This window comes from Perissodus microlepis, chromosome 10 (assembly GCF_051167445.1).
Source record: "Perissodus microlepis isolate ML-2025 ecotype Zambia chromosome 10, ASM5116744v1, whole genome shotgun sequence".
In the NCBI taxonomy this organism is placed as follows: domain Eukaryota; kingdom Metazoa; phylum Chordata; class Actinopteri; order Cichliformes; family Cichlidae; genus Perissodus; species Perissodus microlepis.
Window position 1 is genome coordinate 32162054 of NC_140470.1, and position 24307 is coordinate 32186360.

General features: G+C 45.2%; 1 protein-coding gene across 4 annotated transcripts; it reads right to left on the reverse strand.

The window, feature by feature from the left end:
• Positions 1-327: 327 nt before the first annotated feature.
• Positions 328-23136, reverse strand: LOC146379704 (arrestin red cell). Of its 4 annotated transcripts, none has more exons than XM_084941029.1 (17): positions 22881-23136; positions 13576-13606; positions 12467-12527; positions 12278-12322; positions 11216-11313; positions 11030-11128; positions 9909-9968; positions 7660-7727; positions 7143-7278; positions 6987-7071; positions 6829-6901; positions 6263-6400; positions 6096-6179; positions 5284-5307; positions 4973-5049; positions 4823-4877; positions 328-4311 (listed from the first exon to the last, which is right to left on the reverse strand). In XM_084941029.1, the coding sequence occupies exons 1-17, from the start codon at positions 22901-22903 to the stop codon at positions 4221-4223; spliced, it is 1248 nt and encodes a 415-aa protein (XP_084797155.1). In that variant the 5' UTR covers positions 22904-23136; the 3' UTR covers positions 328-4220. The 4 variants fall into 4 exon arrangements, with proteins under 4 accessions (XP_084797155.1, XP_084797156.1, XP_084797157.1 ...); XM_084941030.1 differs by having other exon boundaries at positions 328-4308; positions 22881-23135; XM_084941031.1 differs by lacking the exon at positions 5284-5307 and having other exon boundaries at positions 22881-23133.
• Between the last annotated feature and the right edge of the window lie 1171 nt (positions 23137-24307).

The following is a 24307-nucleotide window of genomic DNA, read 5'->3' on the forward strand; positions in this document are numbered from 1 at the left end:
AGATAAAACCAGTGTTCGGTCTTCATAAACCCATCATCGTTTTTTCTTCACAATAAAGCCTGATGCTGACCAAGTGTTTTTTGTAGTTCCTGTCATCTCTACAGAAAAAAAAATTTCACATTTTAACCCAAGAATGTCATAAATTGTTCCAAACACACTTCCGAGAATGTAACTGTAGCCTGTTTTGTTGTCTTGCTCCACTTTATTTGGTCGAAATCAGAAATGTGACTACCGGGTGTCTATTCAGAGATATAAATGTGATTGTTTGCCAACAAATAATTCACAGCTTCATCGTCGGAGATTAAAAAAACCGAAGCAGAGCCTGGGTGTCTGTTAGTTCTTTTTACCTTTAATAAAAAGAAAACTAAAATAAAAATCTCAACATAAAAAATACATGGCGAAACAATAGACTCTTAAATGATTATGAGAATAATCATGGTCGCAATGATGATACAGTAGAATAATAAGAAGTCACCATAATAATAATAATAATAATAATAATAATAATAATCAGAAGCATAATAATCATAGATCTATCTGTTCTGGTGTCCGTCCCACCAGCAGAAATCACTTCCTGTTTTATAGACATTATGGTAAGCATCGCACAGGCCGGGGCGTGGCACTTGTCAAAATATTTTCACACTTAGCAAAGTTACCCCACATATGCACGACAAAATAAGGACAGAATCACAGCTCGTACGATTCACAGCACTGCTTGGAAACAAAATTTCAAACAAAGGAATTCAAATCATGCTCCGAGTCGGCTTCTTCATCTACGTCTTCTTTTAGGGTCGCAGCTGTAACGTTTGACTGAGGAGGGAGGGTGGGAAGGAGGGAAATTTGGCAGTTTTAAAATTGAACAAAACAAAGTTCAAGTTGTGAAACCCTGACAAACAATTTTAGGGAAAAATAAATGTTAACATTCTTCTTCGTCTTCTGAAATAAAACGTCTGCAGTTCTGCGGGGTTTTCGTCCAATGAAAGTGCAGTGCTCGTGTTCATCTGAAATGTTGATCTGTACGGGGATTTGGGGCCAAAAATCATTAACAAAATAACATTAATAATAACGATAATAAAGCCTAGAATAAAAGCAACAGATTTGGAAAGCTGGCATCTAAAACCTTAAGTCCTTCACATCGTGTCCGAGTTTGGATGGAGGAAAGAAAAGAGATCACTTAAATGGTTTGATGGTCTTGAGAGGGCAAGGCGGGATGTTGGTGAGGTGGATTTAGAACGGAAACACTGGTGCTGATTGGTTCATTTTGGCTGTCATGTTTCTCATGGCACCCTAAAGTTACTTCCTGTAAGTAAATGTGCTTTAAAAACTGTTTAAAAGCTTCCAAAATGAGCTAAAGTTTCAAAAGAACGTGAAGAAGAGCAGCATGGCTGCACTTTGGACCACAAGATGAAGCAGAGAGTCAATGTGCAGCTACTTTTAAGCTGCTCCCTGTCCGTCCCACCAGCAGAAATCACTTCCTGTTTTGTAGACATTATGGCAGACAGACCGGGTACTCGCCCAAACACCTAAATCCAAACTCTGGACCAGATTTGAAATCGAGGTCCAGCAAAGACTCACAGCACTATCTCGTGGTACTACACAGCACAGCACTGCCTTTAGTTTCAGTTCATTTCTCTTCAACACGACTGCCTAGTGGTCTTTTTATGCATGTTTGTTTTGATGCTTTGGTTCATTTTGGACTATTTTAAACAACTTCAGCTTCTCAAGTTTATACATTTCCTTTGGCATCAACCTTTAAAAATAGTTTTATGGTTTCATTTTTAGATCATTATGTTTTGTTTCTAAGAGAAAAAAAGGTCACATACCGAGAATAAAGGTGTGAAAAACATTTCAAAGTGAATCAATACTGCTCATTACCAGCTCTGCATTTTTATTCTTGGTCTCTATGAGAATATAGCAAAGCAGCTTTGCGTGATTCAAAGCTCTAAATAATCCTTATCTTGTACTGAGCTCTCACTTCCACTTTAAGACAACTTTCTTCTGATTGGCTGCCTCTGGTCAGAACATGAGATGGTTTCTGTGTCCTGAGATGATCATAATAGGGACATCTGCTCTGCGTGACATCATACAGACTGTGAGTAGGAAAAATAAAAAAACTGAGCATTTGGCTGCAGGATTACGGATCATTGACCAATTGGTTATCAGAAACTTCAACCATGTTTAATACGAACATTCACAGGAAATAAGTCAAATTTGAACAGGTCAACATTAAAGTGAGTAAGTCTGTTCACTGTCATCAGCATCTTTCAATGTGTCAAACAAAACAATAGTGGGATTTAAGTAATCTGTGTTTGATGGTCTAGAAATAACTGTGAAACTGCCAAATCCCGGACAAACCCCCAAATATTGTATCATCACAGTACAAACTAAACAATAGTAAAGGCCACAGAAATATTTGTTACCAGATTGGAAATAATTCCAGAAAAGAAAATGGTGACAACATTAATTTAAAATGTATCTTTGCAATCTACACAATAAAATAAAGAAAAGCTCTCAAGGATTAGAAATTATAAGAATATGTGGTTGTTTTATTTTATTAAAAAGTTAATATTAATTTTAAAGTTATATTTACTAAAAAAAATATTTAATGGTTTATCCCCTGAAACTAAAATGTAAGACCTGAACTTATATGAACTTAATTAGAGAAAAATAACACCACGCAGTGTTTCTAAACTGACACATCCCAAGTTTGCCCAAACGTTTTAAACCAACAATTTTTCTTTTTAAAAAAAGCTGAGTTCTTGTCAGTCACCAAGGTTCATAGATCATCGTGTTGGCAACAGTGAAACCTTAAAGGCACAGCACAGCTTCCTGTGATGACTTAACTCTGAGGTGAAGCTTCATACTAACTTCATCTAAATGCTTGTTCAAAGTGAGTTTGGACCAGTGAGTGAAGACAACAAACCAAACAACGAGCACCAGAGTTTCCCTTCAATGAGCTGACAATGGCGAGTTAAACCGGCCGCACTGAGTCTCAGACTGTTTCTATTTTAACAAGCAACAGGAGAAACAGACTTTAGCATCAGTTTTGTTGACTTTAACTGTAAATCTGGAAGTGAAATAAACAGAAACAGATCAAAGAAAGGTAAAAAACCTATCCAGTGACTCGACCTCCAAATCCAGTCCAAAGTTCAAGGGAAAAAAAAAAAGATTCCAGTGTGACTAAACTCAAGAGTGTTCTTTACTTCCATCAGAGAAAACTAAAACAACCCAGGATATAAATTAAGAATCGTGACTCTCAGTGATCAGGCCCCCTGTACCATCTCAAATTTATATGCTTTGTTTTTAGCTTCAATTTGTTCGCTGTCACATTGGTGCAATTACACGTCTTCATTCTCTTAACCAACAACAGTATTCAGACAACTACCAGCTTACTGTTGAGCTTTAACAGGATTAAATCCAAACCAAAATAAAGAGTTAAATTAGCTCCACTTACGGAGAGGGTGGATAAAGTTTTGGTTGTCGTCTTTTCATGTAATTTCTTAAAAAGCAGGATTGCAAAATGATCTCTGGGATTTTAATGAAGTGTCCGCACTGGAATGTTTTTTTTTTTTAATAATTAAAAAAAGCCGACAGAACATGGTGAACGTTTCTGAACATGGACGACAGTTGGAGCAGGAGGAGAGCGGATGCTGGTGAAATCGAACTTCAGTCGCTTGTAAGACTTCTCTGAGTGTGTGTGTTTGTGTGCACATGTATTTCCTCTCGCTGCAGCCACCGCGAGAAAAACTATCTACAGGATTTACTCGAAGGAAAGCGGCGATCACCACCGAACAATTTTTTTTCCAAATATATATTCTGTTTGTACAGGACGGTGATCGTCGGGAAACATTCAAAAACAAAGCGGACGAACGCTGCTGATTCTTTAGCTTCCTGCTTTCTATCTCAAAGCCCCGCCCACGACAAGCAGCAGAGGTTCCCATCCACAGTGCCAACATCTGTCCTGCAGCTGCTTAACATTTAGAATTTCTAGCAAAAAAGAGAAACGAGAGACAACAGATGGAGAAGACGGCGGAAAAATGGCGGAGGTGGCGTGACGAATGGCTGAAGCAAGAGAGGAAGAACACCACCAAGCCCCTCCGAGGCCTCTGTCCAAATATACCCTCATCCATCCCTGGGGAATGTGAACAGTGTGTGAGTGTGTGTGTATGTGTGTGTGTGTTGTGGTTTTGAAGCGAGCATATGAAGGGGTTGGCGAGCTCCTAGCAGTCCTCGTCCTTGTCGTCCACAACACCTTTGAGCCGGAGGCGGGCGAAGTCCTCGAAGACGAAGTCATCGTCCTGCGAGATGCTGCTTGAAGGATGAAAAGGACGAGTTTTATTGTGAAAGGTTCCATACAGCCCTGTTTGAATTCAGCACCAACAGCACGTCACATGTGTGAACTGAGCATCTGTGAAGTTTTCCACCTCACGCCGGGTTTGTGAATCTGCCGCTGCTGCAAACGGCTCCAGATGTGTCTGCTGTCATTTTGGAACTTTCCTGAAACAGACGGTAGCTCCTCACCCTTCAGCATTAATGATGCGCTCACAGATTCAAGATCCACCCGTCATGTCTCGCAGCTCTCACAGGAGAAACCGTTCACGTCCATGGATTCATTTTACAGACGTTTTTTGTTTCATTAGGATTTTTAAACTTTCAGGTATTGAACACCGACAGCTGCTCCTTGTAAGGGTCAGTCAGTTCCACGTTATGGCGTGCTGTAGTTCACACATGCTCAGTTTAATCAGTGACGTTGTGTTAGTGCTGGTTGTCATGGTTTCTGTTTGTATGTAACATAAAACTCAGCAGAAGTCTGGAAACTCACTTTGTGTCAAACTCTATCAAATTGGTGTCGATGGGCGGGTCAGTTTCTGGCACAGCTGAAACACACACACAAGCATGTCACACTGCCGTTTCCATGGAAACTGATGCTCAGTGCCATGGTGAATCCGCATACGAGGCTGCAGAGACTCACCTGACTGCGGGCGGGACGCCGGCGGCTCCGGAGGTTTAGGATGCATTAAGATGAAGGGCAGCTCCACCGACACGTCCCTGGAAAATAGGAAGCACGGCGTCATGGCAGGAAACCCCGCCTCCTTCCTTTTTCCACCAACAGGTTAAAAATGTCCTGATAAATCTGCCCGTTAAAGCCCCACAGCTGATAATTAACTCACTTCAGAGCAAACTGACTACTGAGTGACAACAACCACCTAGAAACCCATGTTAACATTAAACACCAGGCTGTGGTTCCCCCACATGAACACTGAGGCTTTCAGTCCCATTTACCTCTCCAATAAGCCTCGCAGCAGCCTGCAGGGAGGGGGGAGGGCACACAGAAGAGGAGGGGGGAGAAGGGGACGGGGCGGAGCCACACAAAACGCCAAAAAACACAGAGAAGGGAGGTGAAATGAAAAGCAGGAGGCGACAGGTTCACAAAAACCTACAGTGGAAGCAAACACAGTGAGGAGCAACGACAGCAACGAGCCAACAGGGTGGAGCAGGAAGCAGGAAGTGGAGGCCGAGCTGCACCTGCAGCTCTTTCTGAATAAAACACCCGAAAAACGAGAAAATCGTCTTTAAACCAACCGTGAAAAAAAATGAAGAGATGCTCAATTTAGCACCACCTCCAGCCGCCTCAGTAAATATCACAAGTCATGTGACTTTAAAGTCCAATGGCGAGACAGACAGTAGATAAAGGACTACGGTCCTAGACAGATGCTGAGGGACTCATTAAGCTCTCACAGGCTTTTATTGTGAAAGGATGACTTTGTAAAGCCTCCCTCAGCTGACTGGAGTCTGAGCTCAAGCTCTGGGCCGTGTTTAAGCTTCAAACAGATTCATGTGGTTTTTGTACTTCTTTAAGTCAAATATGATCCAGAGACTCGCTTCACACGTGTGGCGTTTCCATGTAAACGTGGACAAACGTCAGACCGTTGCGTAGGAAACGTTCAGGTGCAGCTCGGCCTCAGGCGTTTCACTGAGTGACGTCTGGAAGATAAAAACACCTCCAAACTTCACTGATGACAGCTACAGGAAACAGTGAGCTGGAGAGGACAGGAAGTGATGTCAGCAGAGTGTGTGTGTGTGTGTTGCTGTACCCTCCACGGGACACCACCAGCTTGACTTTGACTCTGTAGGACACCAGGATCCCCAGGACCTCCTTGTTGGTGACGTCCTTCACACTGAAACACACACGGAGCACTGTGGTCACATGACCATGCAAACACACCTGTGTGTTACACCTGTGTGTGTTTGTGTGTTTTACATGGTGGATGAGGCCAGGTTGGTGTCTTCATGTTTGAGCTTCCCGTCCAGAGCGAGTCCTCTCTTCTCTCTGTTCTTGTCCAGTGTCGGGGTCAGAGTGTACACCTTGCAGAAGGTGGAGCTGGATGACACCTGGTCGCTGTGGAGACCAGACGCTGCTGTCAGTCAAACTGTTCAGGTAAACCCCGCCCCTCCACCAATCTCATTAAACAGCTGTGAACATCAATGACCTTTTGTCACTGGTTTTAAACCAGCTCAGATTGTTTAGCCTGGTTGATTGATTGGTAATTTATTTCAACATGTGAACAATATACAGGTACATTTAGAAAAGAAAATAAGAGAGAAAAAAAATACTATACAAATTACATACAAAAAAACATTCTGATTAATTTACACGTTGAAAGGGAAGAAGTACACACTTATTTAATCCCACCCCTTTGCCATAAATTATCAGTTAATATTTAGTCAGCTTCCTTACTGATATAATTTGTAATTAACAATCACATTTTCATTCATTAACATTGGTTTAAACCAGTTTAACCAGCATGCAGGGACAGGGACACTTACTCTGCCTCCAGCTGAGCCACTGGACATTTATACTGGGCAGTGCTGAACAGGCAGATGTCTGCATACTGACGCACTGCGGAAGACAAACAGAGGAGGTGTTACTTTGATAACATGACGGCGTGCAGAGAAGCGCAGAAAAAGAGTTCAGAGATGCGTACCGGAGATCTTCACCCTCTTGACGGTCTTGGTGGAGTTGTTGGTGACGTGGACGTTGACGCTGATGGGCTCGCCGTGATAATACAGCTACACACAGAACACCATTATTAGCATAAAAACAAAGGACTGGTTTCTGGGTATCGGGGCTGTTTGCGCACCTCTTTGTCCAGAGATGCCTCCAGGTGCAGGGACCTGTCGGACATCAGGAAGCTGCGGGTGGTCTCCACCATCGGCTGAGGACCAGGCTTCTCCGGAGCGTACTGAACCTTCCTGATCACCAGACGCACCGAGTTCCTGCACACAACACAAGCTTCAGCACGGTGATTCCTCTAGCGTTCACTAGAGGCTGGCTCACAGTATGACACACAGAAGAGCCTCTCTTGTCCTAAAGTAAACACTGAGTCTGACATTTTACTGCCTCTGGTAGATTACTGTACTGTGAGTCTACAAAATAAAAGCCCCGCACAGAGCCTGCTGGGGTACAGGCTGGCTTTAGACTGCAATGAAACACAGGAAAAGCTTTAAAGTGGACCTTTTATTTCCTGTTCCACGGGTGGATGTTCATGTTTACACGACCAAAGCTAATCCCCACTCAGTTATTTCTACTCTGGGTTTGAACTGCACGCAGCTCCTGAGTGAAGCTCGTAAATCGGCTTCCCGCAGGTCTGAACTCACCTCTTGTGAATCTTCTCTTCCATTGACTTGGCACAGAAAGCTCTGATCTCAAAGTCAACACCACAGGCCTGCAGGAAGAGGAGAGAGGACAGCTCAGCGCCACCGTGTTTATAAAAACGCCTCAACTGTGCTGACGCGCCGCGAGCGCAGCCCTGTTTTTTTCTGTTTTATATACAGACCGCTCGCTCTGTTTGAATCTGCGCCGGTCTCTCTCTCTCCGCTATGAGCGACGCTGGAACAGCTTCAGCTAAAAATCAACGCCGTGTTTATCGGCCTGTCTGAGGCGGTCGTTACGGTAAATCGTAGCCTGTCAGCGACGCTCCTCACAGATAACCGACACCATCTGACTCCCCGTTTAAAACCAAACATGTCAACGCTGGAAGAAGCTCCTGAACGTCAGGCTGTTAATCAGGAATAAAATAGGTTTCAGGAGCCAAAATGTGTGAGAAAGAAAAGATCTGCACGTCTTCAGGCCTGAAGGACACTCTGCAGATCAGAATGCTGCATTTGCAGAAAGAAAAAAGGCAGTGATGGGAACTGTTCCCTCACTGACAGGAAACAAGTTGTTTAGTTGACCGAGCGCTCAGATCCACTGCTCCGCTGTTTCAGGGCCTGATCAGGGAAACATCAGCCGACGCAGAAAATAAACAACTAAAAACCAGGAAGTCTGCAGACGCACGCAAACTCGGCGACGCTTCAGAGTCGAACACGCAGCTGCAGAACAGAGGAGGGTTTGAATATTCATCTTTGTACAAGCTGAAGTAACCTGAGCGGAGGAGAGCTCAGCCTCACACCTGTCTCACATTCAGGTTCTTAATCTCACGACAGTAAAAGGCTGCATCATCAGCGGACACTATATTATTATTATTATTATGGATGTGTGCAACTGGTGGACCAATCACCGCTGTTGTCACTAGTTGTTTAATCTAACTGTTAAAATTGTCATTGATCCCTGGTGCTGGTAAATTATTGTGTCCTAAATGTTATGCAGCCGTCTGCCACCAGATGGCGCTTCATAAATCCTTTCATGTTAGCTTTTGTGAACTCTATTAGAATGAGATCACAAATCCCAGCAGCAGAAATGAGCTTTCTCCAGAAGGTGGACGGGCTCTGAGTGGAGCTGCTACTCTTGCACATCAACAGCAGCCAGCTAAGGCTGTCGCCTCCTGGGTCACGTGTTCCCACTGGGCATGTCCTACTGGGAGGAGGCTCGGCGTAGACCTGGGACACGCTGGCCTGGAACACCTCGACGTTTCCTCGGATAAGCTGGAGGAAGTGGAGGGAGGAAGGTCTGGGCTTTCCCACTTCAGAAGAAGCAGAAGAAGAAAAAAAATGTCTGGACGATTTATGATTTTGATAAATGTGGAACAGCGTGGATCACTCAATGCACTTTTCTCCCTCAGCTGTAACTTAAAATCTGAGTGTTTTAGTTTCAGACTAGTTGGTTAGTCTGATTGTTTTTTCCTCGTTTCGCAAATAAGAAATGAGTTGCCAGGTTTTATAATTTAGTTTAAATTCCATCAAGTCTTTAAAGGAACCTGATCTAATAAAGCAGACTGTGGAGTTTAAATCCGACTACTGTTAAACGTCTTTAAAATATATTTAAACCTCCTCTGAACGTGACATGGGCATCCACCCGTCTGCTGACCTGCTGTGGAGGAACCAGATGGGTGCAGCAGTTACTGGTTGTGCCGATGTAGCGTACTGGGACGTGCGTGGCTCGCCGTCCGATCCAGAGAGCCCGCTCTGCTCCGACCCTGTGGGCGTGAGCATTGTCCTGCTGAAACAGCTGCAGGGTGGGGCGCTGAATGCAACGTGAACAGGGCGGAGACCCTCCGTCAGACTTCCACAGAGAACAATCAGACAGAGATGGTGCTCCAGCTCTGAGATCATTTACTGGACCTGAAAACGTAAACTTTCATTTCTCGTCCTTCAGTTTCAGACTGAACTCATCGTTAAAGCATCGAGTTAACGATCAGAAGCAGGAGGCGGTGCTTTCAGCTGCTCCCTGAACTCACAGCGGTCGCCACAGCAGATGAATGGCACAGATTTTCCACCGGATGCCCTTCCTGACGTAACCCTCGCATTTACTGTGACCCCCTGAGGCCGGCCTGTAAATCCCCTCGGGCAGGCGTGTTTGGGTGGACCCAGACAGAGATTTACATTTCAAACTGAGGTGTGACGTTTGGGAACAGCTAATTTACGACATCCATGCTCTGCCGTTTCACAGCTGGGGGGGGTTCGGTTACCTTGCCGGTGTCCTCGGGTCCGGGCTGTAGAGTGACTGAACAGGGGAGATTCTGAGGAATCTGGAAAACAAGAAGAAGAACGAGAACGTCAGAATCACAGTTTGTTCATTCGTTGTTTCCACACCACAAACTCAGAGCCCGTTTTTATGAAGCTTCCCACAGAGCGCCAACCTTTAAACTCCCAGCAGCCCTGGCTCAGCTCGACTCTCGTAAAGAATCCGAGGCTCCCATAAAGCTCAGATATTTTCTCAGACGTGCTTTATCAAGTAAAATAATCTGTGCACATTAAGAGTAAACGCCAGATGACAGTTTGAGACCTGAAGGACGTCCTCCGTCACGCTCCCTCATAAATGCCCTGCTGAGGAGGTGTGATAAATTTAACCCCTTTCAACCAAAAAGTTCCAGGAAGGTAAAAAAGTGCAATTAAATTTCCACCGTATGTGAAGGAGGAGGAAGCCAGAACAAATGAGTGTAATGAGTGACTTCCTGAGTTCCTCAAAGGGTTCTTGATCTTACAGGGAACTGCGCTCCGATGGAAACGCCCTTCAGTGTGTCACTTCTAGTCTAACAGGAAGTCAAAGTCTTCCTCATTTGCATCTCCTTGTTTATTTCAGGAAGCTGGCGATCAGCAAACATCACGAGACACGTCTGACGCTCGTCCTGATATTGACGCCGGGCTGAAGCAGCCCGAGGAAAGAGCCAACAGACGAGGTCAGCGGGCTATAAATGATCTGCTTTTTCAGGCCACAGCGGACGGCGTTCAGACACTAATGGATGCTGGGTAAACACAGGCTAATGAACTGATGACAAAGATCAATATGCTCATCTTTAAATGTTTACATCGAGGCCCTGAGCTCCCACCTGGTTAAACAGCTCCGTTCTTCTTCTTACATATTTTATATATCTTGCACACGTGCGGTGCAGAAAGGTTCGATAGTGCGCCGTACAGAACTCCCGCCAACCTACAGCTGCAGTTCCTCTAATCACCAGCAGGGGCTCCAGCCGTGAGTCAGTGCCCACAGACTCACATGGAGCGTATTTCACTTCAAACACCATATAAAGACGTGGCGTCTTCACCACGAGCTCCACAGACGGAGCCCTGAGGAGGAGCAGCGACTCACGGTGAAGTAGAAGGGGTGTGCGTGCTGGCCGAGCTTCTTCAGCAGCCTCTCCTGCAGCCGGCTGTTGGGTTTCCGCTCCTCGGGCACCGGAGGGAAGGCCTGACGCCGAGAGAGAGACGACAGTGAGAACGTCCGATCTTTAAAAGTACTCAACTTTCTGCTCAGACGGAGGCTGATGAAGCTCACCTGGAAGGTGGAGATGTAGAGATCCTTCCGGAAGGATAGACCGAGCACGTCCAGGTCCTCGCGTCCATATCGAAACGCACAGGTCAGCGTGACGAAGACTGTGGGGAGGAAGAAGAGGCTGTTTGCAGTTTATCTAAATGAGTCATTCATTAAAATCAGGTTTAATTCAACAATAAAACATTAAAACTGTTAAAAATCATCGATACAGCAAAACAGCGTCGTTACACCAGTGAAACGAGTCCACGCGTCATCAGAATAGGTCAAGTGGACCTTTGCTGCTTTGCATGAGCCACACTTCAAAATAACCTTACAGCTCATGCCGAACATGACACAGGGATGAAGCTCCTCCCCCTTTGAGGCATCATGCTTTTGATTGGCTGCCCTTTGCAACTGAACAACAGGACTTCTCCTGACATCTCACTGTGACATCACGCAGGTCCACGAGTGTAAGAGACTGTGATAAACTGGTTGTTTAGAGCTCACAGTGATTATCTGTACACAGCACAAACTGCCACCAGTGGAAGAGCAGATACGACAGGAAACCAGACGCAGGATAAGAGCTGAGCTGCTTTCTGGGTTTTGTTGGGTGATGTTTGTGTAGCAACATTAAAAACAACGTTCAGGCAAACAGTAATTTATCTGTTTTTCCAACTACTGACATACAGTCAGCAGTACAGAAACTGCTTATTATGTAAACAAAGGTCATTTTGTCTGTTTTGTATTCAACATTTCTGAAACAGTTGTTTAACAGTAAACAGACAAAAATGAGACGTTTGTGTCCTTAATAAATGAACGTACTGAGAAATAAACAGGAAGTCATTAATCAAAGGCTTCAGCTCTGCACAGAAAGGTCAGCAGGAAGTTGATGAAACAACACGAGCACAAGGATTTTACTCTCGTTTATTTACACACGGCAACAAGTCAAAGTCGCTGCACAGTTGGCTTCAGCACACTCTGCCACATGATTGGCTGATGAGACATTTGCTTTATAGACTTAACGTTTAGATCGTGCAGTAAAGTCTCAGTGTGTTCCTGTACATGTGTGCAGGTGTTCTCGCCTACCTTTCCTGTCCTTCAGGTACTCTGGGTCGACCAGGATCACGCCATCTGTTGGCAGGAAGGAAGACAAACAGTCACGAAGGTCACTGGTTTACCTGATCAGGATCTCTGACTCCTGTAAATATAGGACTGCACCACAGCAGCCGTGCTCCCTAAAAACTCCAAAACAAACACAAACGAGTCCAGACTCACCGACTGGGTCCACGTGGTCCAGGTGGTCCACAAAGTCTCGCTTTCCCAAGTAAACTGTCAACTGCACAGACCAATCACAGGATTAGTTTATTTAATCCAGATGTGTGATCACAACAGCTCAGTGAAAACTGGATAAATCCTACTGGAATAACTTTGACCTCTTCTCTTCCTGATCCCCACACAAAGATCACCAGTTCTGTGCACACGTTTGCAGACGATGTGCTGTTATATGTTTTAATAACTTATTTATAAACTGCTGGTCTCTGTATTGTTTCCCAAGTACAACAATGGAAGGTTTTTGGTTTGGAGTACAAAGGCGGTCACTGGCTACAGCATCCAACCTTCCAGAGAGCTGCTGCAGGACGTTGTAAAAACACCTCACACAGGTGGAGACCAGTCTCAGGAGTGTTAAAGTGTTTAAACAGGTGATGGGGTTTATTTCTCGGCCAACCTGGAAGCTAGCGACCCCTAAGCCAGAAGTCCGGGAGAAGGGACGCTCTCTGATCCAAGTCCTAAAAGAACAGAATCTGCTAACAGCATGCAGCGTGTGAGCTCATGTTAAACTTCCCCATCGACACTCGTGCCAGAGAAGGAAGTTTTAAAAAAGAAAAATGTAACTATATCAAAAGAGTAAAGCAGGATCTGACCGAGTGTTTAACCACACTGAACCAAAACATTCTTACAGGGAGTGAATTTAGAGGCAACAGTAAAGGAACGACTGCATAACACTGAATATTAATCTTTATCTCGATTCTCTTCTTAACAAATATTTTAATTAAAACTGGATGAACTGGTCACACTGGTGACGTCCCAGTTTACTATCTGACTTCACTGTGGAGCTGCTCTGCCTGCTTCATCTTCTGTCACGTAATGAGTGGTTTCAATCACTCCCTTTGGCAGCTCCTTTTTCTGACCTTACGTCTGTATATTTGCTTTTAATCCCCCTGATTCTATGATTGTGGTTTTTACTCTGGTGTTTGAGTGAAATGCTGCGATCTGAAGGGTCAGTATGAACAAAGCTTCATGTTTTAGGTGGCAGAGGGAGAAGAGTGGTTTCTAATGCTTCCTCACACAGTGTCAGATGTTGCAGAACAAACTCGTGGACTCACCTTACAGTTGGGGCTCGACTTCTTGAAAACTCTGAGAGGTTTGGGAAGAGGAGACAGAGAGGAGGAAAGAAAGAGAAGGTTAGCTCGTTTTTTCTGGCTGAATCCTGTCGCTAAACGAAGAGCGCTGCGGTCGATTCAAACAGGTTTTCAGACCTGCTGCAGCTCATCGAGAGCGTGTGGGTGAGACAATTCTGTGAAAAATAACCCGAGGAAGTGTGGCAGCTTCCTGCTGTGTCGAAATAAACAGTGGCCTTATTTGAAACCGATGGTTGGGGGTGGGGGGAAGTGGTTTTGATGAAAAACAGTGTACATGACCTAGGGTTATTATGGGATGTCACCGCACTGCTTTACCAGGGAAACAGGTGGATGTTAACCAACACGATCACGATCGAGTCCAAGCCCAAGTCTGCACGATGCCACTGAAACTTTTACAAACCTTTGAACCACCAGAAACACGCCGCAGGATCTAAACAATCATTACAAGAACAGCTGAACACACCGACACCAGGACTGAGTCTAGACCTTTCTATATGAGCCGCAGCTGAAAGAGTGAGGCTTTAGCGTGGCTGCAGTTTCACTGCCAAAACACAAGGTGGCAGCGGACTGCCCATTTCCCAACTGATATAAAAACAGTGGTGGAAGAGAGAAGAGAAGCATCAAAGAAAAACTAATCTCCCAAAATCGGTCCCAGGCGCAGCTTGGACCCACGATTTTGATGTCAATAAACCAAAGCAAACATTGGCCCCTCTTCGGTCAGCGCCGACTCGGATCACTTACAGTCCAGCACTACTGGGTGTGTCTGGTTGTCGTCACAGCATTGCCGGGTTTCAAAGACGGTGGTTTTGATTTTCGTGAACCTGATGCTCACTGAGTGATGCTACTTACCAACCAATTGGTGGCATGCAGTCTGATGACATCACATTTTACCACCTGCTCAGGTCGCTAAAAAAGTAGCTGGTACTATGACCTAATGGAAAACCCTGAAAGGTGTGGCGAACCGCGGCTTTTTTGACAATAACCTGCAGAGAGAGCACAGGTGGACTAAACCTTCAGTTTGTGACCGCAGTCTTCGTTCTGCTCTGCAAACACAAACCGCAGCAGGACCAAAGTTTAACCTTGGACAATGACGAAAGTGCCAAAAGCATCCTGCTCACAGTGATGAAGCTCCACCCACTCTGGTGTCCTCCCACTGTGCAAACCAGAAATGCCACATCCCGTGTGTTACGCTGCTTTTCATGCTGCTGAATTTTATCAGTCAGCTGAAAACGGACGCCGCTGCAGTTCCTTTAATGTCCACTTGAGGCTTCAGAACTCCGTCAGACCCCACAATGTCTTAAAATCTCTAACTTTTCATTTTCTCCATCATAACTGCAGGTAAATGTTTTTAGAACTCATCAATTTGAACTGCATCCAGTTTGTAAATTAGGGGCGTGGCCTCTGTGGCTGACAGCAGATGGCCGTTTGGAGTCTTTTCAGTCTAGTTATGTGATGAAAAACCACCACAGGTGCCAACACACCTTGAAAAGCTGAACTCATTTTAAGGCCTGGAAAACCAAACATGACCACAGTTCAGCAGCTGTGTGAGGAAGCACCGAGGCTCTCAGCATCTGTATGAAACGGTCACTTCCTCCAGGCCCTCGCCACCTCAGACATCATCCTCTGCCAGGACGAGGCGCTGCTGTCCTGCTTCACAGCAGCTCCTGCTTCCCGTCACAGCCGCTGATGCTTTCCACACTCGGGTTAAATTTAGATCACTTCAAAGCATGAATTAAAACTGATTTACAGGTTTCTGCGGCTCCAATTTTTGGCGCTCGAGGCTTATTTACGACTGTGGTGTTTTTAATCTGCAGCTTTGAATCCAAAAAGAACAAAAACACGTCGTAATGAGCTGCAGATATGAACCGCACGCACAGCTCAGCTCCACGCCTCTTCAGGCCACGCCGTTCCAGATCTGCTTCCCAATTAGGGCCAATAACAGCAATCATTTTCTTTATTGATTACCCTCAAACACCACAGCAGAGGATGGTCACAGCTTCTCGAAGCCAGAGGCGACTGATGTCAGACTAATAATCCAGAAACTGTTTTATTTAACAGAGTTGAAGAAAACATTGAAAATGTTACCATTTATGAATAAATTGGAGTCAGTGTGGTCATTTTGCTCATTCATGCACAGAAAGAGACATGTCAGAGACATCAGCTGTTTCTGCTTTTATTTTCACTTACTGACATTTTACAAGAGCGAGATTCACTAATTGAGACTGTTTACTAATCGTAGCCTAAACCTGGTGATTAATGCATTTCTTTCTCCTGATATTTACACAAACCTGCTGAAAATGAAGCTCGACTGCTCAGAACAAAACGGTCCAAGTGACTTTTTAGGCCAGAATCAACTAATTATTCTACACTTCAAACAGGAAACAGGTGGAACCAAGGCAAACAACACGGCTCCACGGTGCAGCGGTTCACACGTCCACCTGTGTCGGCACCTCTGCACATCCAGCCCAAAGAAATCCGATTTCATTATCAGGAACGATGACTCGACGAGACGCAAACGCTGCAAAAGAGGAAGGGGGCAGACATGGCAGGGTGTGATGACTATAATGGACCTGCGTCCGGTCACGTGTTTCCTGCTCCCATTGGTGAATGTTGGTGGCCACAGTCCCCAATAATGAGGTCAGTGTGTAGAAGTGGTCCCAGGAAAGCACAACAAAAAAAGACTAAAGTGTGTGTTTGTCCTGCCGCTGCACACACGGCTGTTTAAAGACACGGATGGTTTCTGGACTGCTGACGAGTCTAAATTGTCACTTCCGCCCATATTTGTCTGCTGCTTCTTATTAATAAAGTTATTTTGTTCAGCGAGGCTTCAGATATGAAATAAATGAATACATTTTGTTTCTTTTCAGGAGCATTTTTGTGACTTCACCATCAGAAAACAAACTAAAAGCAGGAGGAGGAACCAGCTGGAGCTAAGTGGGTCACCCTCCATCCCAATTATCTGAGAGCACGTTTTCCAAACTTTGTGCCAATACCAGTTATCAGCACCTTGCAGAGAGGCCCACAGGGCTGCCAGATCGCACCACAATGATGGCAGCAGCCTGCCAGCGCCTCTCAAACCATTACAAATCACAGCAGCACGGCTGGAGCTCATCGACTTATTTTAGCTGCTGCTAATTTCAGCTCGCTGCCTTTACCTTTAATTCCACCGTAAACTCTGAGTTTGTGTGTCAGCTGAACCACACAGTGGACCTCTGGGACCACGGCACCTTTTAGCGTCATGGCCGCTCATTGCTCGCCCATCAGCTGGTTACTGCGGGGCTGCTGTAAGAATTGGATAACTTGTAAGACCCTGCATCATTCTTTCTTCTAATTGGTCAGCTTCTGGAAGCCTGCTGAGGAGCAGATGGTGGGCTTGTGGTTTGAGTGTGTTATGGACCAGTATTTTAACTGAGCTCTGCAGGCAGAGAAACCAGGAGGAGAAACTCGCTCGAGTCCTCGCAGGATGAAGTCGTAAACGTCCCTCTGAGCTGCTAACCTTAACGAACAGCAGGCCTGTTTTGTCCTCGACTCCAACGTTAAATCTGAGGTGATGAAGGGCCCTGCTGTGCAGATATAAACACGTCTCGTCCCGAAATGCTTCCTGGACTGACGAAGTTACAGCGACAGTGTTTGTGTCCAGGCTGAGCAGAAACACTCGTCCATCATGGAGTCCGGCTGTAGTGCTTCAGCTGAGCGTCGCTGCAGCTCCTGCGATTCATTCAGCGATCGCTGCATTTTTATTCTGTGGTCTTTATAATTTAGGCACCTTCATATTATTTTTATTATTTTTGCAGTCAGTAGGTAGAAATGGTTACATTCTGGAAGACATGTTGGTTTTATTTTAAACTGCTGGTTCTTATTGTGGCTGAACGAGGTAAAGGGAACCTCTGTGGCTCGTTTCCATGTTTTTATTCTGGGACTCCACCAGAGCAGTTTTACATGAGTCACAGTTCAGAAATAATCCTTCCTCTTTACTCTGAGCCTGCTGCAGTCCCTTTAGTTCACCCTCCAACAAGCTTTCATCTGACTGGTTAACTTCTGGAAGCCAGCTGAGGGGCAAACAACCCCCTTCATCCTGGCTCCAAGCATAAACAGATGCTTTGGACAGTGGGTGGGGCTTCTGTGCTTCTCTGTGACATCATACAGATCCCAGAGTAGAAAAAAAACAAACTGTGTTTAGCGTGCTGCAGACACCGAGCTCATGTTTAATATGAACAGGAAATTTAAAAAAAAACTCACTTTTGGTGTGATCAATAAATCAGGAGGATGAGGGGCACTTATGAGTAGGTTAAAATGAATACACTCAGATGTTTCAGCAAAGCTTCAAACCCATCAGTGAGACTTAGTGTGGCCCCAAAACTCAAATATTCTGATTTGTATTTGTGTCAGAAACAGAGAGAAGCAGCAGCGGATGATAAGACGACGTGAGGCTGAAGCTGGCGTCGAGGGAAAGAGATCCCGCAAACAGGAGAGCGTCGCAGCGAGCGCTTCCACCTGCAGGGGGAGGTCTGCAGGGACGGCGCTCGCTCAGACAAACAGCTGACGTGAAGCTTCATGTCTGAACATGAACTGTTGCCATGTGACAACGGGATCGTGTTACCCAGCTGCTGGTGGTAAAAACATTTCAGATGATTTGAAGAGTCTGAGTGCAGATTTTCTCTTCTTAATTGTTTGTAACCAGAGGACACTCGGAGCTTCAGCTGCTGAAACGGGAGAGCGATGGGCTTAGAACGGCTCCATGCACCAATCTGAGAGCTGGGAGTCTGCAGCCATAAATCCTAAACCTTCATCTGATGATCTCCAGCATGGTGCAGCACCATGCTGGAGAAGGCTCAGTATCACCAGAGAGCTCCTGGGATGGGAAAGGACTGCAAACCAAATTGAGCAGCTTTAAAAAGCTCCAAATGACACAAATTCAAATTCATGCTCCGCTGCAGTACCTGTACAAGCAGGTGGAGGACAGGAAGCAGGTCGGACCGCAACATGAGGAAACCAGGTTTCCTCTCGGTCACAGTTCAGTGAGCGGCGGCGTCTCGTGCAGTGCTGTTTATTAGCCAAACACTCAGAGCTGCAGGAGCGTGATGCTCGCTGCGTTTCACACTCTGACAAAACTTCCTCATGTTTGCCGGACGCCACCGTCGCTGCACTTCCTCTGCAGCGCCTGCCGCCCACATACACTCGTGTTTCAGGGCCGCCTGCCTTCACATGCATGCCAGCCTCAGTTACACTTTCCTCTGGATTTACACCCAACAAACACAGTTTAGTGGCAGCAGAAATAATCCCAGGGACAAAGCGCACGAGCAGGAGCAGGCTCTTATTGTGGCAGTTCAGCCCGCCCTTCCTGTCAGGCTGATGCCTTCAGCTGAGTCTGTAACGATGAAGCTGCAGATAAGCAGGACTCAGACTGGTCTGACCACCGGAGCAACGAAACAGGGTGAAAGTTAAATTTTAAACTCTGCAGCTGAGCAAGGAACCAGGAAGTTATTCTGCAAGATTCAAACTAGACGTTCATCTTCAGGCTGTTTTCTTCCTCTTTCAAACTGCTGATTCAGATTAAATGATTAAACTGTGGGCGGTTTTGCAACTGTTTTCATTAGTTATCAGCCAATTAGTCGAACAGCTGCTCCTAGAAAAACTAAAATTAGTGCAGAATGAGGGGAGAAAAGTGATGAAAGGGAGGGATTTCTGAGGCTGGTATTAAACTACACACCTGCAACTGAGCTTCAGACACACAAACGCCAACACAACAAACCATCTGTGTCATTTTCTGAGAGTCAGATTTGACGATTTGATGTTTTTGTCAAAAGATATTCAACAATAACGTGAATATCTGAGCTTTGTGTTGAGGATTATTTTCCTTTAAATGTCCTGATCCAGCATCAGTTCCTCCTGTTACTACAGCAGGAAAAAGTACTGCAGTATCTGCTGTTTCCATCCCCTCAGCACTCAATCAGCTCTGCAACTAACAGTTATTTTTATCATCAAATTCATGTTTATGTGACATAAGAATCATTTTATTGTTTATAAAATGAATTAAAAAAAATTATAATTTGGACACTTTATGGAGCCACTAAAGCCTGAAACAGTCACAGCTTATTTTTCTTCATCACTTCTAAAAAAAAAACCAAAAAAAAAAAAACTTTTATTCTGATTAATCTGAAATCGATCAGCGTCGCTCCAATGTTGGAGCTTCAGGCCGCAGGAAGTCCCTCAAAATGAATAAATAAATATTGCAATTATGTCTCCCATTAAATATTTACGCCTGGAGAACGAAGCGGAGCTTTAAGAAGCCATATGGGATGTAAGCATTAAAGCTATTCTTCATTTCCTGATATTTCTGATCAGCTTTTATCATTGGCAGGTCAAAAATGGACTTTTTGCGTCTTTTTGGTCCTTTTTAACATTTACCCTGAAAAAGCCCGACGTTAGAAACATTCGTGTATTTAGTTGCGCTCTGAGCGAACCAACTTTGAGGTCACATGTTAAAGCTTCATACGGGCCATCGAGTCGGACTCTTCCTCTGCCTTTGAGCAGAGTCTGACGCCCTGAGTAAGAAACCTGCGGCTCGTGTATATATTAGTTGGTTTTGAATTCGATTCCTGGGCGTATGAACATCTCCAGCCGATGTACGACATTTCACAGCTGGTCGGTGTTTCGTACGTTTGTACAAATTAAAAGCAGGCTGAAGAACAGGAAGTGCATCACTGTTTGTTTCCAGCTAAAAATAACAACCAGTTTGTTTGTTTTTTTTCAAAAAGAAATGATTTGCTTGCATTTGCATGCAGAGCAAATACACACTGCTACTTTCATCTCTGTGTCTGCAGCATGAAGAGGGTCAGGGCTGGGTCAGCCATTGTTGATAATAATAAAAACAACAACCAGACATGAATAATAATAATTAGAAGTTTGAGCTGTGACAATAATTCCAGATATCTAAACTTCACGTTGAGCACAAAAACAGCTGCAGCTTTGAGAGCACGCCAACCTGTTTACACGAAAAATGTGGCAAGAAGGGACAAAGTCAGTGTCATTTGTTGATCTGTGGGAACCGCTGAGAACCACCACCAGACTCCTCTTACAAAACCAGCGACTCTTACATGAAAACAGGGTCGAGTTTATGCAACGCACCATTTCCGATATGACTAAATACATTAGGAACACCAAAGTCATGCAGCAGCAAGAACTAAGCAGCTGAGCGAGCTGTAAACAAGCAGCTCACGTGTTTCGTGACATAAAATTGCTGTTTTTGTGAATGAGTCTGGTAAAGCGTAACGGCTTCACGTCCTTGACACAGGTGTTGAAGATGATCTCAATACAACAGCCAATTAAAACGGATTCTTTTAGCTGTGCAAAACCTGACACGGTAAATAACTGGAAGCAAAGCGTGAAATAGCAGTTTTCCTGAGCCGTCGCCTCTGAAGGAGAGGCCTTTTTGTCTTTAATGTAACACACAGACAAAATATCAGGATGTGATTGGTTCTAGCTGGGCTCGTCGCTACACCTCGCAGCCACACTTACTAATCTAGTCGTACAAAACTCGAGGAGAGAAGCTTCACAGCTGTCAGTACAAAAGGTGAAAGGTCAAAGAGAAAAACTTTCCACTGCTGGCTGGTGTTTTGCAAACAGGCGAAGTGCCACAGAGCCACTCGACATGCAGCTTCGATGTATAATCTGTTAACAGCAGCTCGAGCGTGAATGTCAGTGAGAGCCATTTCTTCAACAGCTATGACGTTGGTCTTTCCTCCTGCCCGTTTCCTCTCCTCCCAGTTTTCCACCTGCTTCCTAACAGGAAGTAACTGGCAGGAAAGAAAGTTAAGTTGCAAGTGGAATGGGCTGGGCTGACTCGCCCCCCCCCCCAGTTAGAGGAAAATCCATCAAAAACAGCGGCGATGATCAGCATTTTATAGCAAAAAGCTGCTACACATGAGGAAACGGATCATTTGCATGTGCATGAAATGCATCCAACAAACCTTGACCCCACAGAGGAGAAACAGGCAGGATGTGGATGTAAACAGCCTGAAGCAGTCAGCACTTTAATGTCATTTTCAGCAGCTTACATGTGCTGGAGTAAAGGAAAGAGCTGAACCTGACTTTAAAGGCCCTGTATTCCTGTCACATTACAACAGGACGGGATCTGAAAAGCTGCACAAAAACATAACAGTTATTCCTCATCATTAGTCTTATTTTTGTGTGTTGGATTAATGCAGTTAAGCCCTCTGGGTCTCTTCTGTTAATCGGAATCTGCAGAAGAAGGAATAAAGGCGAAAACACGGGAAGGAACGCTGATCCACAGCAGTGCTAACCCAATTAACTGGGGGTGTAAACACACAAAAAGGGAAGGGGGGCATCCTGATCTTTATAGAAACCACAATCACTTTGTGTCGTTGTGCTGTGCCTACACACCGAGTAGATCGGCCCGAAACAGGAACCAGAACTCACAAATGTCCGAAAACGAAACCTCCACCCTCTTTAAAACACATTTACAGCTAACTGGCATGAACCTGCGGTACCAGAAACCCGAAATAAGCGTGATGGAGGTAAGCGAACCTAAATAGCCCACCAATACGCTCCTTCGTACCAAATTCCATTCAAAAACACTTCATTTTAACATTTCGCCCCTGGTTAACGAGAATAAACAACACTCTAATATTTCACGTTTCAAAAAAGCTGACTGTAAACATTGGAACTGAATCGAACAAGAACAACCTCCATAATTTAAACAAATGTCGAGTAAAAATGCTGTTTTTCAGGTTACATGTCGATACCGCCCACTAAGGTTTCAGCGGTCTTTTACTGGACAAACACCGTGGGAATTCCTCTTTAAAACACCCAAATGTGGTGTAGAATTACACGAATATGGTGCCGATTTTTTTTCTTTGTGCTAGATTAAGCGGTGGGCATTAACAGTTGATCATTTTTGGTGTGCTTTTCAGTCAAACGGAAACGTTAGCGGGATGTTGAAAATTGACAGATTTCTGAGCGGACGCTGGAACGCCGTCCCTTCCACCACAGCCGCGGATAGCTAACCCCACCCTGCTGTGCTAACTTCGCCTCCTGCGAACGAGGTCATCGCTCTGAGAGCTCCGGACCAGAACCAGAGGGCTCGCTCGCTGGTCTCGGCCCGGGTCTAGCTAATTAAGCGGGTAAATCTCTGATGCTCGGGCTGAGAGGAGAAACTCCTCCGCCTGGGCCACTAGCACGGCTGCTAGCGAAGTGCGTGAGAACCGACGCTAACCCGCAGCTAGCCGTTTATAGCCTAGCCGTCCTACCTGGTGCCCGCCTTGTCCCCCATCTCCTCTGCAGGCGGACGGCAGGAAGATCCCGACAAAATGAGGCCGGACTCGTAGGTGTCTTGACTTTAAAACGGAGGCTTTTCTTCAGGCTGTTCCCCTCACATCGGCGCACAGAGAACTAGTTAGTATGGTAATTTGATTTAGCGCCGCCTCGGCTCTCCACTGGCTTCCGCAAAGGCAGCAGCTCCCCCTCCCCTCTGCGTGTTTGTGCGCGCTCTGCTGTCTCTGTGAGGACCCGCTGCGAAATGAAACAGCAGCGGGCTAATCCAGCTGCTTTACAGGCTGACCGAGGGTTTACTGCTGCTTCAAGGTCCATTCATAGTTTGGCATAAATGATTCCGAAACTGCGGTGCAGCGCAGACATGCTGCTACCACCGGCCATTCAATGTTAAACAGAGCAGGAGATGATTCACATTAAACAGCCTGACATGTTTAAGGTTCACCGCAATCCAGGGCCGTATTACCCACAAGGCTTCAGGTTTCCCGGACCCTCAGGAGCCCCCAGGAGTCCTCCACATTATGAAGCAATACAGAAATCAGGGAGTTGCTGATCTTTACTGTAGCTGATGTTTTTTTCCCCAATAACACACCAGGAAACACAGTATGACAAATGTACAAAACAGACGTAATATTTTTTATTTAAAAAGATACAAAACAAGTAGCAGAGCCCAAAAACTCCGAATGACTTTTTCCCATAGACGTCTACATGATCACCAACCACATGGTTTTAACTTGTCCGTCATTTGAGACATGATATCCTTACAGACTGGTCTGCAACCGTTTGGCAACCGCTGGTCGGTCGTGGGAGAAAAGTGTATTCCCCAACTCGTCAGCGATTGCTTTGGTTGCTAGCAAGTTGCTGCAATCATCCGTGTGTCTGCAAAGCTGTGAAAAAAGCAACACAAATAGAAATGTCGAAGATTCACCTTCAAAGTGAAATTTGTGCCTTCTGACACATATCAGCGTGGTTCTGAGCCATCACTTGTACTTTGAAGGCGACCCTTCTCTGATTTGCATCGCACTATTTCAGGTTTCACCGTCACCACATCAGTAATTAGCAAAGCGTTTGCCCACAATTGGCATCTTCCATGCAAACTACAGGCAACCGAAGCAACCACAAAGACGTTTTTGTCGCAGCGTGCTCTTTGCAACCGATTTCACCAGGCATACGCTAACAACCTCCAGGAACCGTCACCAACTATTCAGGGAATACATACTTTGCCCTAATGTGTATCACCTCCAATATTGCAGACCACTCTGGAGGAATGCAGACTGACATCATGTGACAAGCCTCTAGGAGACTGGAGGTCTTTTTATGCAACCACAGTCATCGCCATCTATTGGTCTTCAGGTAGAACACGGGTTTAAGACACGTGCTTCATTTTTCCAACCTGTTCTGCTGG